This window comes from Doryrhamphus excisus, chromosome 21, assembly GCF_030265055.1.
Source record: "Doryrhamphus excisus isolate RoL2022-K1 chromosome 21, RoL_Dexc_1.0, whole genome shotgun sequence".
NCBI classification, from domain to species: Eukaryota; Metazoa; Chordata; class Actinopteri; order Syngnathiformes; family Syngnathidae; genus Doryrhamphus; species Doryrhamphus excisus.
Window position 1 is genome coordinate 5,686,115 of NC_080486.1, and position 13,775 is coordinate 5,699,889.

Consider the following 13,775-nt stretch of genomic DNA (forward strand, 5'->3'; position numbering starts at 1 on the left):
AATGGGCCGGTATTTTCCTTCGACATCTCAAATAACACCGGGTTCAAACTTCAAACACCAGAGATGACAACTGCGTTTTTATTTTTCCTGATATCACATCAGGTAAATTTGGCCAGTATCCGACCGATACCAATCTGTGAGTATCGAATCTGAGGATCCTGAGTCAGAAGTACCTAGGTGTAAAAGTCAATTAGGTACCATATTAAGACTCCGCCACGCCATTTTACCATTAAATATATATTCAAATGTTACGAGATTAGCAGTAAAAGAAAGAACACTGTTGATATTTATAGGTTATCACATGGTTTGTCTGGTACCAGGCCAGGTATCAGGCATGATACTGGGCCTGATACCAGACAAACCATGTGATGATCTTATTATCACATACTACAGTATTAATTGTCCCTGTACCCTAGAAACCGCCCATGAATGATACGGGAAAAGGCCGAAATGATACTGTGTCAAAGCCCAGGGCAGTGATACTGATAAAATATAGAGTTTAACCATGTCCAGTATCAGCCCCTGTAGCTGTCCACTCAGAGCGCACTGCTCTGGTATCGTGCCCGTGAAACAACCAATCAGAGAACAGCGCACAAGCGTGAACACACAGCGTTTGTTTTGCTGCCGTCTGTGCTCTGTCAACATGTCAGCGGTTGACAATCCTGGTGAAAGACAAATAGGGAAAATAGCAAACAGAATATTAGAAATGGAACGTTTTATCACCATTAATGAGGAGGACACTCTTGAAATGGTCGAAAAAACTAAAAATGCAAATACAAGTCGGAAAACCAAGGGTGACCTCAAGCTTTTTTCTGAATGGCTCATCAACTGCAAGAACGAACGAAGACTGGTAGAAAGTATTCCCCCGTCTGAGTTAGACAAATACGTGTCTATGTTTATTTTAGCAATCAGAAAAGAAAATGGGGATCAATACGAGCCTGATTCTCTCAAATCAAAATTCAACTCTCTGGCACGTTTCATGATGGAAAAACGAAGGTACGTGACAATAAGCTCATGATTGCCAGTATCATGAGCTACTGAGATACTGACACTTGGGGGCATGATACCTGGCCTGATACCAGACAAACCATGTGATAACCTTTAAATATCATCATAGTATAGAATGGTCATCTCCCAACCTCAATGTTACTGGTCCTTCCTTGAGCTATAGAAGTCAAAGTCCAGTTTCCATGTACATGTTCTCTACCAGCAGGGATCTTAACACTAAGGATTATGTCTGTCAGTTCAAGATCCCGATTAACTCTGAACGATCTGGGATCTAACTGTGGTCAATCACTACTCGTGGTTCTTAGTTCTGTTTACTCCATTAGGGTCGTACTTAAAGTAGCTACAAAGTGTGGTTGCATTGCGGTGTAACCGCGGTATGATTGGGCGTACAGCTTCACAGGGAACGCTATTCATAACGCATGCTGCTTACAGCTTTTGCTCCCGCTTTTTATCATTCCCGTACTGTGGAACCCCTAAGGTCGAACACAAAATGGGCTGTGTTCGAAACCACATACTTACTACTACATACTTCCATGCCCATACTATCCACACTACATACTGCATACCCAATTCATCAGACAGTATGCAAAGCGTTTACACTACAGAGTATTACAAGATAACCCACAATGCATTGCGCTCCTACCCGAGCCGAAATCGACAGGCTGAAGCTGATTTCACTTTCGCTCTAAACTCTTTAAATACATCACTCTTTAAATACACTATATTGACAGTTACTATGGTACCCATTATGTCATTGTATGGTCATATCACCTCGTACTAAAAAAAATAAATAAATATATACAGTTAAAAAAAATAAATAAATTATTTATTATATTATGAAATAACAAAATTAAAAATTAACAACATTTAAAAAAATACATTAAAAATTTTTAAAAATTAATAAAATAAAGTAAAATCAAATAATAATAAATAATAAAATAATAAAATAAAACTTAAATTATATTAGAAATGTAGACCTGTACTACAGGTAGAAAGGTGAAAATGTAAAAAAAAAAAAAAAAAACGCTGTAATTTTACAAAAGTAAAGTCAGAATATTTGTAGCGGAAAAAAAAAATATTCTAAAAAAAATAATAATAATTAAAAAAAACATTTCAAGCAAATAAACCTGTAATATTCAGAGGAAAATAATATATTTTTAACTCTGACAAAAACAAAAAAAAAGTTGTATTTTTTTGAAAAATTAGGTTGCTGCAAATGATATGTTACGAGAACAATCTCAAAATATTATGGAAATAAAGTCATAATTACAAAATCTAAAATATACAGGAAAATGAAACAGTTGGGAAATGGAACCTGTAAAAAAAATAAAGTGAAAATATTAAGAGAAAACAAAATTTAAGAAAAAAAATCTACATTTTAAGCAAATACGTATACCCATAATACAAAACAAACAAAACAAAATTAAAAATAATTAAAAAAAACAAACAAAGAAACCCAAACTATATTAGGAAAGCAGGAAGTGAACAAATGTAACAGTTACTGATTATAAAAGTACCAGATGGAGGGGTAGGATTTAATAAGCTTTGCTTCTTCCTACTCCTTTTGGACATGTGGAACTGTGAACTGATTATGTGATGCATTCAATTGTAATCTGATGCATGTTCAAATGAAATTAAACCATTACCATTACTTTATGTCAACAACCGCTTATGTTGCTGTCAGTAAGCCAGTCCGAGGTGATATAATGATCAATGACCAATGATATAAACAGTTCGGCTGTGTTACACTAATTTGTTTTGTCGCCTATAACATAAAGTTAAGATGGGGATTGGATTGTTTTTAGCATTTTTAGCAGACAGTGTGTGAAGAAGTGTCCTCGTAGAGGCTGAACCGAGGTCTTCTTGTGTGATGTCATGCATGACCACGATTCAAACTCCCAAATTTTCCGCAACATTAGAGGCTTTAGTTGCATAATCTCATGGGTGCTCGGCTTTAGTGGTTCCACTGTATAAAGTACAGTATCTATATATACTGTATTATGTAGTATTTACATCCCATTTCTGGTTGGATTGCTGCTTCTGCTGTTCATCCTTATTTTATTATTTATTTTGCTTTTCTTTTCTTTTTTCTTTCTTTTTTTTGCCCTCCATCCAAACTGAATGTCTCTGCCATGCGGGTCAGCCTGCTGCTGCCGGGGCAACCAAACCGAGCGGCGCCGCCAAAACACGGCAGGTGACAGCGGCTGCTAGTAGCGGTTCTGCTGCAACAACTACTAAGCGTCCCGCACCTTCATCAACCACCTCCATCTCAGATAAAAAAAACACCGCAACCAAGGCCCCATCCACGGCCGCCGCTGGCCCGAAACGGCCAGCCTCCAATATTACCAGCCGCCTCTCATCCTCGGCCACTACTACCACTACACGTGATGTCAAACCCAAGGTAAGCCGCCATCATGTGTGTTCATGTGGCTCTCATGTAAGTAAAGGAGCTTAGCTAAACATTACAAAAAGCTCTCAAAAAGCAAGATCATTTTTAAATTTAAACAAACAAAGCAAAAAACTAGTTTTCCGTCTAAATATGGACCATTTTGGCTGGGTGAAATATTAAATATTTATATATCAATTCCTCGTGGGAGGTCTTTAAACAAAGCTTCTGTGAACAGCCGGGATCTACAGTCATCCCTCGTTTATCACGGCTAATTTGTTCCAGAGCCATCAGTGATAAGTGAATTCCTGTGAAGTAGGAGTACTTATTTATAAACTGAATATTTTTGTACATAAACCAACATATTTAACATGATTAGAGTCCTCTAGACATAGTAAAATAACACCCCTACAGTCATATTTACACTCATATTACCCAATATAGTAGAGAAAATAAGAAAATTTAAGACATAAATAAGACCTATGTTGATGTGTGTTGCTGTAAACGCGTTCCTTTGAGCTGATTGAGTAGACAACAGTGGATTCAGAGTTGAGTTTTAGCTCGTCGTGGGTGACAGTACTTCGTGTTAGGGATTATTGTACCTGCAATAAAAGCCTGTTGTTGCAGCCGTCAAGTCTACACAATAAAAAGTACTACACAATAATGCAATTATTACTTTCTACAGTAAACCTCGGATATATCGGATTCAATTGTTCCCACTGGTTTTGTCCAATATAAGCGAAATCCGTTATATGCGTATACCGGAAAATGTCCGTTTTACGCATATATCGGATTTATATCCGGTATATGCGTAAATCCGATTTTATCCGTTATAAAAAGGCACTTCCTTGACTATGTTTCCAATGTACCTGGACGCGCAGGCAACGCTGCAAATGACGCCGTATAGCGGCCTGTCACGATTCGGCGAATCGGAGCGCCACGATGCGGCCATCCGATATATGCGAGGGAAATTTAATGGAAATGCATGGGAACGGGACTGGAGATTTATTCCGAAATAGGCGAAATCCGATATATGCAATGTTTTTTTATTGGAAATGCATTACAGAAAAATTGGTTCTTTTTTATCTGTCCGTTGTGAGCGAATTTCCGATATATCCGAGTCCGATATATCCGAGGTTTACTGTATTATACAATTTCTAAGAAAAATAAAGTTAGTGGTGCTAAATAAGTTAACAAAAACAAAAACTACTACTGGCTCTAATTCAAATAATTTGGCTTTTTGCAAGAACTTGTGTCCGAGAACTAATTCCTTGACTTTTTAAGCACTGTAATAATATTTAATCATGAACGTAAACACAAACCCAAGTTCTATGCCGCACATTCTACCAACCCTATGCCCCCCTCTTTTGACGGCCTCCATAACTACACCCTGTGGTGACAGGAGGCTGATAAATAAGCAGGAGGACTCAGCTGGATGTGGAGCACGGAATCGGAATCTCATCCCGGGGATTGTTGATCATTTGTGATTCCATTCATGCCCCACAAAGACCTTTGACATTAACCTTCATGTTATAAATGCATTGTCAACACAAATTTCTTGTTCAAGTTGCATAACTGTCTATTTTTGTTCTGCGTTAACCTCATGTACGCCTTTCAACACGTGACTCTGTGTAACCTGCCTTTCCGTGTCTGTGTTGCGGTATCAGACCCCCACAGAGAGGCGCCCCCCTGTGCCAAAGGCCGGCACTGCCGCCTCAAGTCAAGCAGGCTCTTCCGCCGCCATCAAAAACGGAACGACCACAACATCAACCACCAGAACCACGACATCCACGCGCACAACAATGTCAGCTCGCGGTGCCGCCACTGCCGCCGCTTCCAAAAAGCCGCCGGGTAAGACAGACATGCTTCCACACGGATCAGTTACTCTAATGCGATGTGACGGCCGCGACATTGCACGACATGACGGGTTTCTAGGAAGCTGATTTGACGTATTTGACCCAACATGCTGTGATATGTAAAAAATGTACACCAAAGACCTACACGTCAGCTGTCATGGGAATTATTAATATGATAGAATAGAAGACATTTACATGGATAATTAAAAAGAATTTTATCTCTGATTTCAGTCTCTAAGACGGACAGCCAACCGGGTGGGGAGAAGAAGCCCAGCACTCTAAAGACTTCCACAGGTACAGGTCTTTTAGGTCCACACCGGGGAGTCAGACTGTTATATTGTTATATTCCTATATTGTTATATATACCGACCTCCAGCTGTGTCCTGTGGGCTGACAGGCTTGTTGTGAGAGCATTAGCCATGTATACATGGACCCAAATAGTCCAATTCCATTCAGGTTATTTACTCAAACAGAAAGAATGTAACCTTTGTATACACCTCATTCCCAAAGAAAAGTGCCAATCCGAATGAATATATAATCGGATTCACAGGGGTGGAATATTCCTTTCCCCAATCCGATTGAGGTATCTTGTACCCGCTCAAACAGAAAGTTGTCAGACTGCGTTCTTCTTCGTGGTGTTTTTCTTCTTCTGTTGTTTATTGGCGGTTGGCAAGCAGCTTTCGTGTGCATTAGCGCCATCTGTGGAACAGAATCTAAACCCTTCTATACGCCATTCACAAGTCCAGTTTTATTAAAAAAGAAAATACATATCTATATAAAACATGTGCCGAGCTTAATTATAAAATATTAGCAAGATTGAACTTTATCTTTTCCTGTTCCCGGGTGCGTTCTTTCAGCGAATGCTGAGATATGACGTAACACGCAGCTCCAGACGTTCTTCGATTTAAAAAAATGGAGTCGAGCAATCGGCACTGGACTGCTAAGGAAAGTTTGTTTTTGATTCAAATTAAATTCCAAGACTGGACGAAGGAAAAACTGGCAATACGGAGTTATTCCAACAAGTGAAAGAAAAACTGGAGGAAGTCGGTATCACGTGATGTTGGTGTTTACGCTTTACTGGGCATGCCCCATTGACTATTCTGGTTGATTATAGCGGCACATGTAGACACATGATTGGAATATTCCTTTCCATGTATACCATTGCTTTCGGAAAGGTCATTCAGAAAGAGAAAAACTCCTCATGTAAACGTGGCTACTGTGAATTCACTGCCCCATCACAATAATTCAACACACTGTAGACAGTTTTAGTGTGTACTCACACTAGGCCAGTCATTCCGTGCTTGGGCCCACTTCACACCCACGGCACGGGGCTTTTGGTTCCCTGAATTGGACGATTGAAAGTGACAAATAACAAGAATGAATGGTTGTTTTTTTAATCATGTCCCACTTAGGGGGACAACATTTTTTTTCCACCAACCTTCCGATTAGAAATACTATCGAGAACCTGTGATATTTATCTGTACAAACCACTGTATGAGTTGTTGCCACCTGCAAATTTAAACAAGAATAAGAACATTAAATCCCTGGTTGTCTCCCTGTTTTAGTCGGGAACTGATATTTTCCTGAAACGTAACTATGTTACTAGGTTACGGAGTTATTCCAACAAGTGAAAGAAAAACTCAAGGAAGTCGGTATCACGTGATGTTGACTATTCTGGTTGATTATAGCGGCGCCTGTAGACACGCGATGGGAATATTCCTTTCCATGTATACCATTGCTTTCGGAAAGGTCATTCGGAAAGAGAAAAACTCCTCATGTAAACATGGCTACCGATCGCTCATGATTGCCATCTACTGTTTCTGCACCGACTTGCGAGCGGCAACTCAAAATAAAATAGTTCTTGAATTTGCTTTTAAAAGGTTGATATAACTTCCTGCTTGCGTCTGTATTTCCGGAAAAACTCTGACCGTGAACTTTCCACCTCTTTCACACTTTCATCCTCTGTACTTCTTTCCTACGATCTCTCAGGGCTTTTACTCCTCCTGCAGATGCATGAGTGTACATTATGGCAATTGAGAAGCTGTCATGAAGAGTCCTAGCGTGCATGACACACACTGTCCCCTCGCGACAATGCCGGAAGGCTCAGGAAGCGTTGTGAAAGGAAGGATAGGGAAAGAGTTTGTTGCTCCAAGTTAAAAACCTTCACCGCTGCAGGCAAGAGATTACTGTCCCGCTGACAGCAGTTCACAGCTCCTGCTGATACAGCCCGGGGCTTGTATAATCTTCCCGGATTCTTACAGCGAGGCAAATAACTCCTTAACAACGTGGAGGATTTCCTCCATTAGACACATCTTAGCAAGAGCTGGAGACATGCACACGTTTCCCCAGGAGGGATTGTCAGCAGGACAGCAATCAGCAAAGAAATAGCTGGCATATTACGGGTATATACGCGGGTCAACAGATTAAAAGTGGTGCAAATGCTGCATTGCCGTCGTCTTCCATGGTCATAAATGCTAATAGGGAGTGTATTTGTTTTTGTTAGGATGCAACAAATACATAAACACAGTTTATTATACAGGGCTGCACGGCGCTCGAGTGGTTAGCACACAGACCTCACAGCTAGGAGACCCGAGTTCAATCCCACCCTCGGCCATCTCTGTGTGGAGTTTGCATGTTCTCCCCTCACCTTCGAAATATGGATTTTTATCATTATTCGAGCTCTCTAGACATGAACTAGCACCCCTATAGTCACCTTTAGACTTGTATTACCCAAAATACATAATAAGAGACATGAATAAGACTGGCTGTATGGCTGACGAGTGGTTTGCGCGCAGGCCTCACAGCTAGGAGACCAGGGTTCAATTCCACCCTCGGCTATCTCTGTGTGGCGTTTGCATGTTCTCCCCATGCACTCCAAGTACTCCGGTTTCATTCCAAAAACATGCTAGGTTAATTGGCGACTCCAAATTGTCCATAGGTATGAATGTGAGTGTGAATGGTTGTTTGTCTATATGTGCCCTGTGATTGGCTGGCGACCAGTCCACGGTGTACCCCACCTCTCGCCCGAAGACAGCTGGGATAGGCTCCAGCACCCCCGCGACCCTCGTGAGGATAAGTGGTAGAAAATGAATGAATGAGATGAGATAGAAGTACTCCTGATTACCAATTTCCGTGAAAGTCGTGCATTCCCTTTTGACTCAACTATCCCAGATGTCTTCTGGCCAATCACAGGGCACATATAGACAAACAACCATTCACACTCACATTCATACCTATGGACAATTTGGAGTCACCAATTAACCTAGCATGTTTTTGGAATGTGGGAGGAAACCGGAGTACCTGGAGAAAATGCACGATGAGAACATGCAAACTCCACACAGAGATAGCCGAGGGTGCCATTGAACTCCGGTCTCCTAGCTGTGAAGTCTCCGCGATAACCACTTGACCGCCGTGCAGCCCCAAAAAACAAATTGTTGGCAGTAATTTATGTTCATGAACGATTCATTCAATCCCATCTATTTTTCCAAATTCAACCCCTTCAGTAGCGAAATTTTAAACAATTGAAGAAAAGAAAAGTTCTACCTTTTTCTGTCTGTACTTTAGTAATCAGCAGGAAAATATTAGTTCCCAACAAAAAAAGAGAGCTTTTAGTGAAAAGATACATTTTACTTTGACACATTTTTAGTCATCTTAACGGGTCGTGTCGTATATGTTACCTATATAATAAATACACTAAAATACGCCATACCTCTGACCTTCCTCACGCTTTATAGCTGATTCTACCAAGCCCAAGACCACCACCACCACAACCCGGACTTCCAGTTCCACTACAACCACTGCCCCTCGCACCCGAACCGCCGCCACCAAAACGGCCGCACCTTCCTCCACCAGCGGCGCGGTACCAGAGAAGAAACCCCCGGTACCTCGCACATCCAGGACCACCTCTTCAGCTGCAGCTACCACCACGACCAGCTCCTCAAGGACCACGGCTCGCCCCGGCACTGCATCGGCTCCCGACATCCGGAACGCTCGCTCTAAGATCGGCTCTACGGACAACATGAAGCACCAGCCAGGGGGTGGGAAGGTAGGTCCGACACGCAAGTCTGAAAATTCCTGACTTAAATGACTCACAATCATTTTCACTGTATCTATATTCTAAACAAAGAACACCTCCATACCGATACCGCAGTGTTGGTACCAATATGATTTTTATATGGTTATTTTTTAGTTGGCTTATTTGAACTCCCCACCATCTCCTGCTCAATCCCCTGTACATTCATGACCTACCATTACACCCATCTTTCAAGTTTCCTACCTGCCAAGGAAAAAGTCTACATCCCTCTGTGTGTAGTATTTGTGCTGGAGTAAGGCTTACATTTCTTACAGGAGGTTTAAGTCCCCAGGCTTGAGAAAAGAAAATTCAGACTCATGTGGTTCCTACAAATGGATGGCACTGTAACATTTTTAATATGGAACTTTCTAAATTATTTTATAGCTTATTTTGATTATTTTGTAAGTTCACAGGCGGCACGGCGGTCGAGTGGTTAGTGCGCAGAACTCACAGCGAGGAGACCAGGGTTCAATTCCACCCTCGGCCATCTCTGTGTGGAGTTTGCATGTTCTCCCCGTGCATGCGTGGGTTTTCTCCGGGTACTCCGGTTTCCTCCCACATTCCAAAAACATGCTAGGTTAATTGGCGACTCCAAATTGTCCATAGGTATGAATGTGAGTGTGAATGGTTGTTTGTCTATATGTGCCCTGTGATTGGCTGGCCACCAGTCCAGGGTGTACCCCGCCTCTCGCCTGAAGACAGCTGGGATAGGCTCCAGCAACCCCGCGACCCTCGTGAGGATAAGCGGTAGAAAATGAATGAATGAATGAATGTAAGTTCACAATCGAGACCTATTTCTCTCAAATATTGTTCACAAATCTATCCATGTTGCATATCAAGTGTGCCTGATGCTGGCCACAATAAAAGGCCACTCCAAGTTGTGCAGTATTGGCAGTAATTTTTCATACATGGCACACATTTCGAAAAGTTAAAAGTTGGGAGATCAGTTTCTGTACATAGCATGATGCACACCCCCATACAAACTATCACCCTGATGCGACACAAACCGTTAAGATGACTAAAAATGCGTCAAAGTGAAAGTTATGCTTGAAAATGTATCTTTTCACAAAAAGCTGTTTTTCTCATTTTTTGTTGGTAACTAATATTTTCCTGAAACTCCTGCTGATTAATAAAGTACAGACAGAAAAAGGTAGAACTTTTCTTTTGTGATGAAATATGAAAAATCTGTCAAAATCGTTTAAAATCATCGCTACTGAAAGGGTTGAATTTGGAAAATTAGATGAGATTGAATGAATCGTTCATGAACATAAATTACTGCCAACAATTTGTTTTTTGGGGCTGCACGGCGGTCGAGTGGTTAGCGCGCAGACTTCACAGCTAGGAGACCGGAGTTCAATGCCACCCTCGGCTATCTCTGTGTGGAGTTTGCATGTTCTCATCGTGCATTTTCTCCGGGTACTCCGGTTTCCTCCCACATTCCAAAAACATGCTAGGTTAATTGGCGACTCCAAATTGTCCATAGGTATGAATGTGAGTGTGAATGGTTGTTTGTCTATATGTGCCCTGTGATTGGCCAGAAGACATCTGGGATAGTTGAGTCAAAAGGGAATGCACGACTTTCACGGAAATTGGTAATCAGGAGTACTTCTATCTCATCTCATTCATTCATTTTCTACCGCTTATCCTCACGAGGGTCACGGGGGTGCTGGAGCCTATCCCAGCTGTCTTCGGGCGAGAGGTGGGGTACACCCTGGAATGGTAGCCAGCCAATCACAGGGCACATATAGACAAACAACCATTCACACTCACATTCATACCTATGGACAATTTGGAGTCGCCAATTAACCTAGCATGTTTTTGGAATGAAACTGGAGTACTTGGAGTGCACGGGGAGAACATGCAAACTCTACACAGAGATGGCCGAGGGTGGAATTGAACCCTGGTCTCCTAGCTGTGAGGCCTGCGCGCAAACCACTCGTCCGCCATACAGCCGGTCTTATTCATGTCTTTTATTATGTATTATGGGTAATACAAGTCTAAAGGTGACTATAGGGGTGTTAGTTCATGTCGAGAGAGCTCTAATAATGATAAAAATCCATATTTAGAAGGTGAGGGGAGAACATGCAAACTCCACACAGAGATGGCCGAGGGTGGCCGCCCTCATCTCATTCAATGTTTGAAAAAAATATGTCATGGATTCATTTGTTGTTCATCATCAGTCAGTGATGGCTTTGTGGGAACCACACCCAAGCAAAGTTATTATTGCTTCTGACAAACACAAATAAACTTTGGCATTGGTCCTCCACTGCCTCTTCTTCCTGATTGTTATTATGAGGTGTTGTTGACACGGGGTGGGCGTGTCTCCCCAGGTGTCAGCTGCCTCTAAGAGCAGGGTTCTCGCCTCCAAAGAAACAAGCCAGGTCAAAGTGAGTTCCCTCGCCATCCTCCTCCGCCACCATCACCATAAACTCCACTTTCTCCTTTCTTCTGTTGCCTTTTCTATATTTTGCATTCTTTCTGCCGATCATAATGATGGGTTGTTTTTATGTTTTGTTATTTTTACTTATATCTTCAGATTTGGCTTCACTTCTATCACTAAAATATACATAATAACTACTTAGAGTAATCAATACTTTCCAGACACCCCAAAATATTAACTAAATATGCATATTGTAGACATAAATTTTAGTATAAAGCAATACAAATGAACCTAACCCAGACAATGTACAAGAACCGCAGCAACGTTTTGGTCAAAAACAGAATTATACGAAAATGAGGGTCGGATGGTCCACTCCACGCAAACAGGGTGATTCATCTTCCCCATCTCGCCGTATCTCTGTTGCAACGTGCTTCTCCATCCTTTCTTCTCTCATCCTTTCTAATCACCTCCTCTTCCAACTCTTCTTTTCCTGTCCCCGCCTTGTGCTGCTATGCTGGTTCAATTCAGGTTCAAATAGTCTCCAAAAAACTGGACTTCAGTCATGTCGGCGCACGCTTGGGCTCCAAGGACAATATGAAGCATGTTCCTGGTGGAGGGAATGTAAGTACAGCCTGGCCAAGTCATCAAAGGTGGACATAGAAGACTCATTTTGAGGTTAGCACTATTTGCATGCAGATAGTGTCAACTCATAATGGTAGGTCAGTCCCGCTTATGTTGACAACCCGTCAATGTCGACCAACTCAAGTCCCGGTCCGGTTCTTCTTATAATTGGTGCACTCGGGAACTACACAGAAGTGTACTGACCAAAGTATTCCATATGGGACACAGCATGTGTGTTCAGGTGAATGTGTTCTTATTGCAGTTTGTCACCCCCCCGCCTCCCCACCCCCCGAATGACGGGTCACATGTTTATTTCCAAGGATGACAACAGGGCTTGTTTCACATTTGACAGGTGCAGATCCTCAACAAGAAGGTGGATTTGAGTAAGGTGACGTCAAAGTGCGGCTCCAAGGACAACATCAAACACAAGCCTGGTGAGCTGAATTTTACTTTTGATGTAAATCATTGGGCTATGCGGCGGTCACGTGGTTAGCATGCAGACCTTACAGCTAGGAGACCTGGGTTCAATTCCACCTTCGGCCATCTCTGTGTGGAGTTTGCATGTTCTCCCCGTGCATGTGTGGGTTTTCTCCGGGTACTCCGGTTTCTTCCGACATTCCAAAAACATGCTAGGTTAATTGGCGACTCCAAATTGTCCATAGGTATGAATGTGAGTGTGAATGGTTGTTTGTCTATATGTGCCCTGTGATTGGCTGGCGACCAGTTCAGGGTGTACCCTGCCTCTCGCCCGAACACAGCTGGGATAGGCTCCAGCACTCCCCACGACCCTTGTGAGGAAAAGCGGTAGAAAATGAATGAATTCAGAGCATAGAAAACCATCTAAAAATGGTTCTTAATATTATTAGAGCCCTCTATACATGAAATAACACCCCTATAGTCACCTTTACACTCATATTAACCAAATGTAGTGGTCTTAATAAAAGAAAATAAGACATAATATAGGCTAATTCCAGCTGCACGGTGGAGGAGTGGTTAACATGCAGGCCTCACAGCGAAGAGACCCGGGTTCAATTCCACCCTCGGCCATCTCTGTGTGGAGTTTGCATGTTCTCCCCGTGCATGCGTGGGTTTTCTCCGGGTTCCTCCCACATTCCAAAAACATGCTAGGTTAATTGGCAACTTCAAATTGTCCATAGGTATGAATGTGAGTGTGAATGGTTGTTTGTCTATATGTGCCCTGTGATTGGCTGGCGACCAGTCCAGGTTGCACTCCGCCTCTTGCCTGAAGACAGCTGGGATAGGCTCCAGCAACCCCCGCGACCCTTGTGAGGATAAGCAGTAGAAAATGAATGAATGAATGTAAATCATAACCACTTAAGTGGGATGCTCATGCAGTCAAATAGTATTTTCCAGAAAAAAATGTGCATCTTGATCCAAAAATCAGTATTATACATAAAAAACAATTATATTTTATACTCATTTATAACCGCA

The 13,775-nt window shown here is 42.0% G+C and overlaps 1 protein-coding gene across 15 annotated transcripts in view; it reads left to right on the plus strand.

The window, feature by feature from the left end:
• LOC131109179 (microtubule-associated protein 4) overlaps positions 1–13,775 on the plus strand; it is a 95,037-nt gene that overhangs the window by 74,956 nt on the left and 6,306 nt on the right. For 11 of the 15 annotated variants that reach the window (XM_058060870.1, XM_058060872.1, XM_058060886.1 and 8 more), the window contains 7 exons: positions 3,152–3,409; positions 5,062–5,245; positions 5,482–5,544; positions 8,985–9,295; positions 11,653–11,709; positions 12,231–12,323; positions 12,676–12,757. In XM_058060870.1, coding sequence (XP_057916853.1) covers positions 3,152–3,409; positions 5,062–5,245; positions 5,482–5,544; positions 8,985–9,295; positions 11,653–11,709; positions 12,231–12,323; positions 12,676–12,757 — 1,048 coding nt within the window. The remainder of the gene's footprint in view (positions 1–3,151; positions 3,410–5,061; positions 5,246–5,481; positions 5,545–8,984; positions 9,296–11,652; positions 11,710–12,230; positions 12,324–12,675; positions 12,758–13,775) is intronic. The other 4 variants (XM_058060876.1, XM_058060874.1, XM_058060882.1 and 1 more) reach the window with 4 other exon arrangements.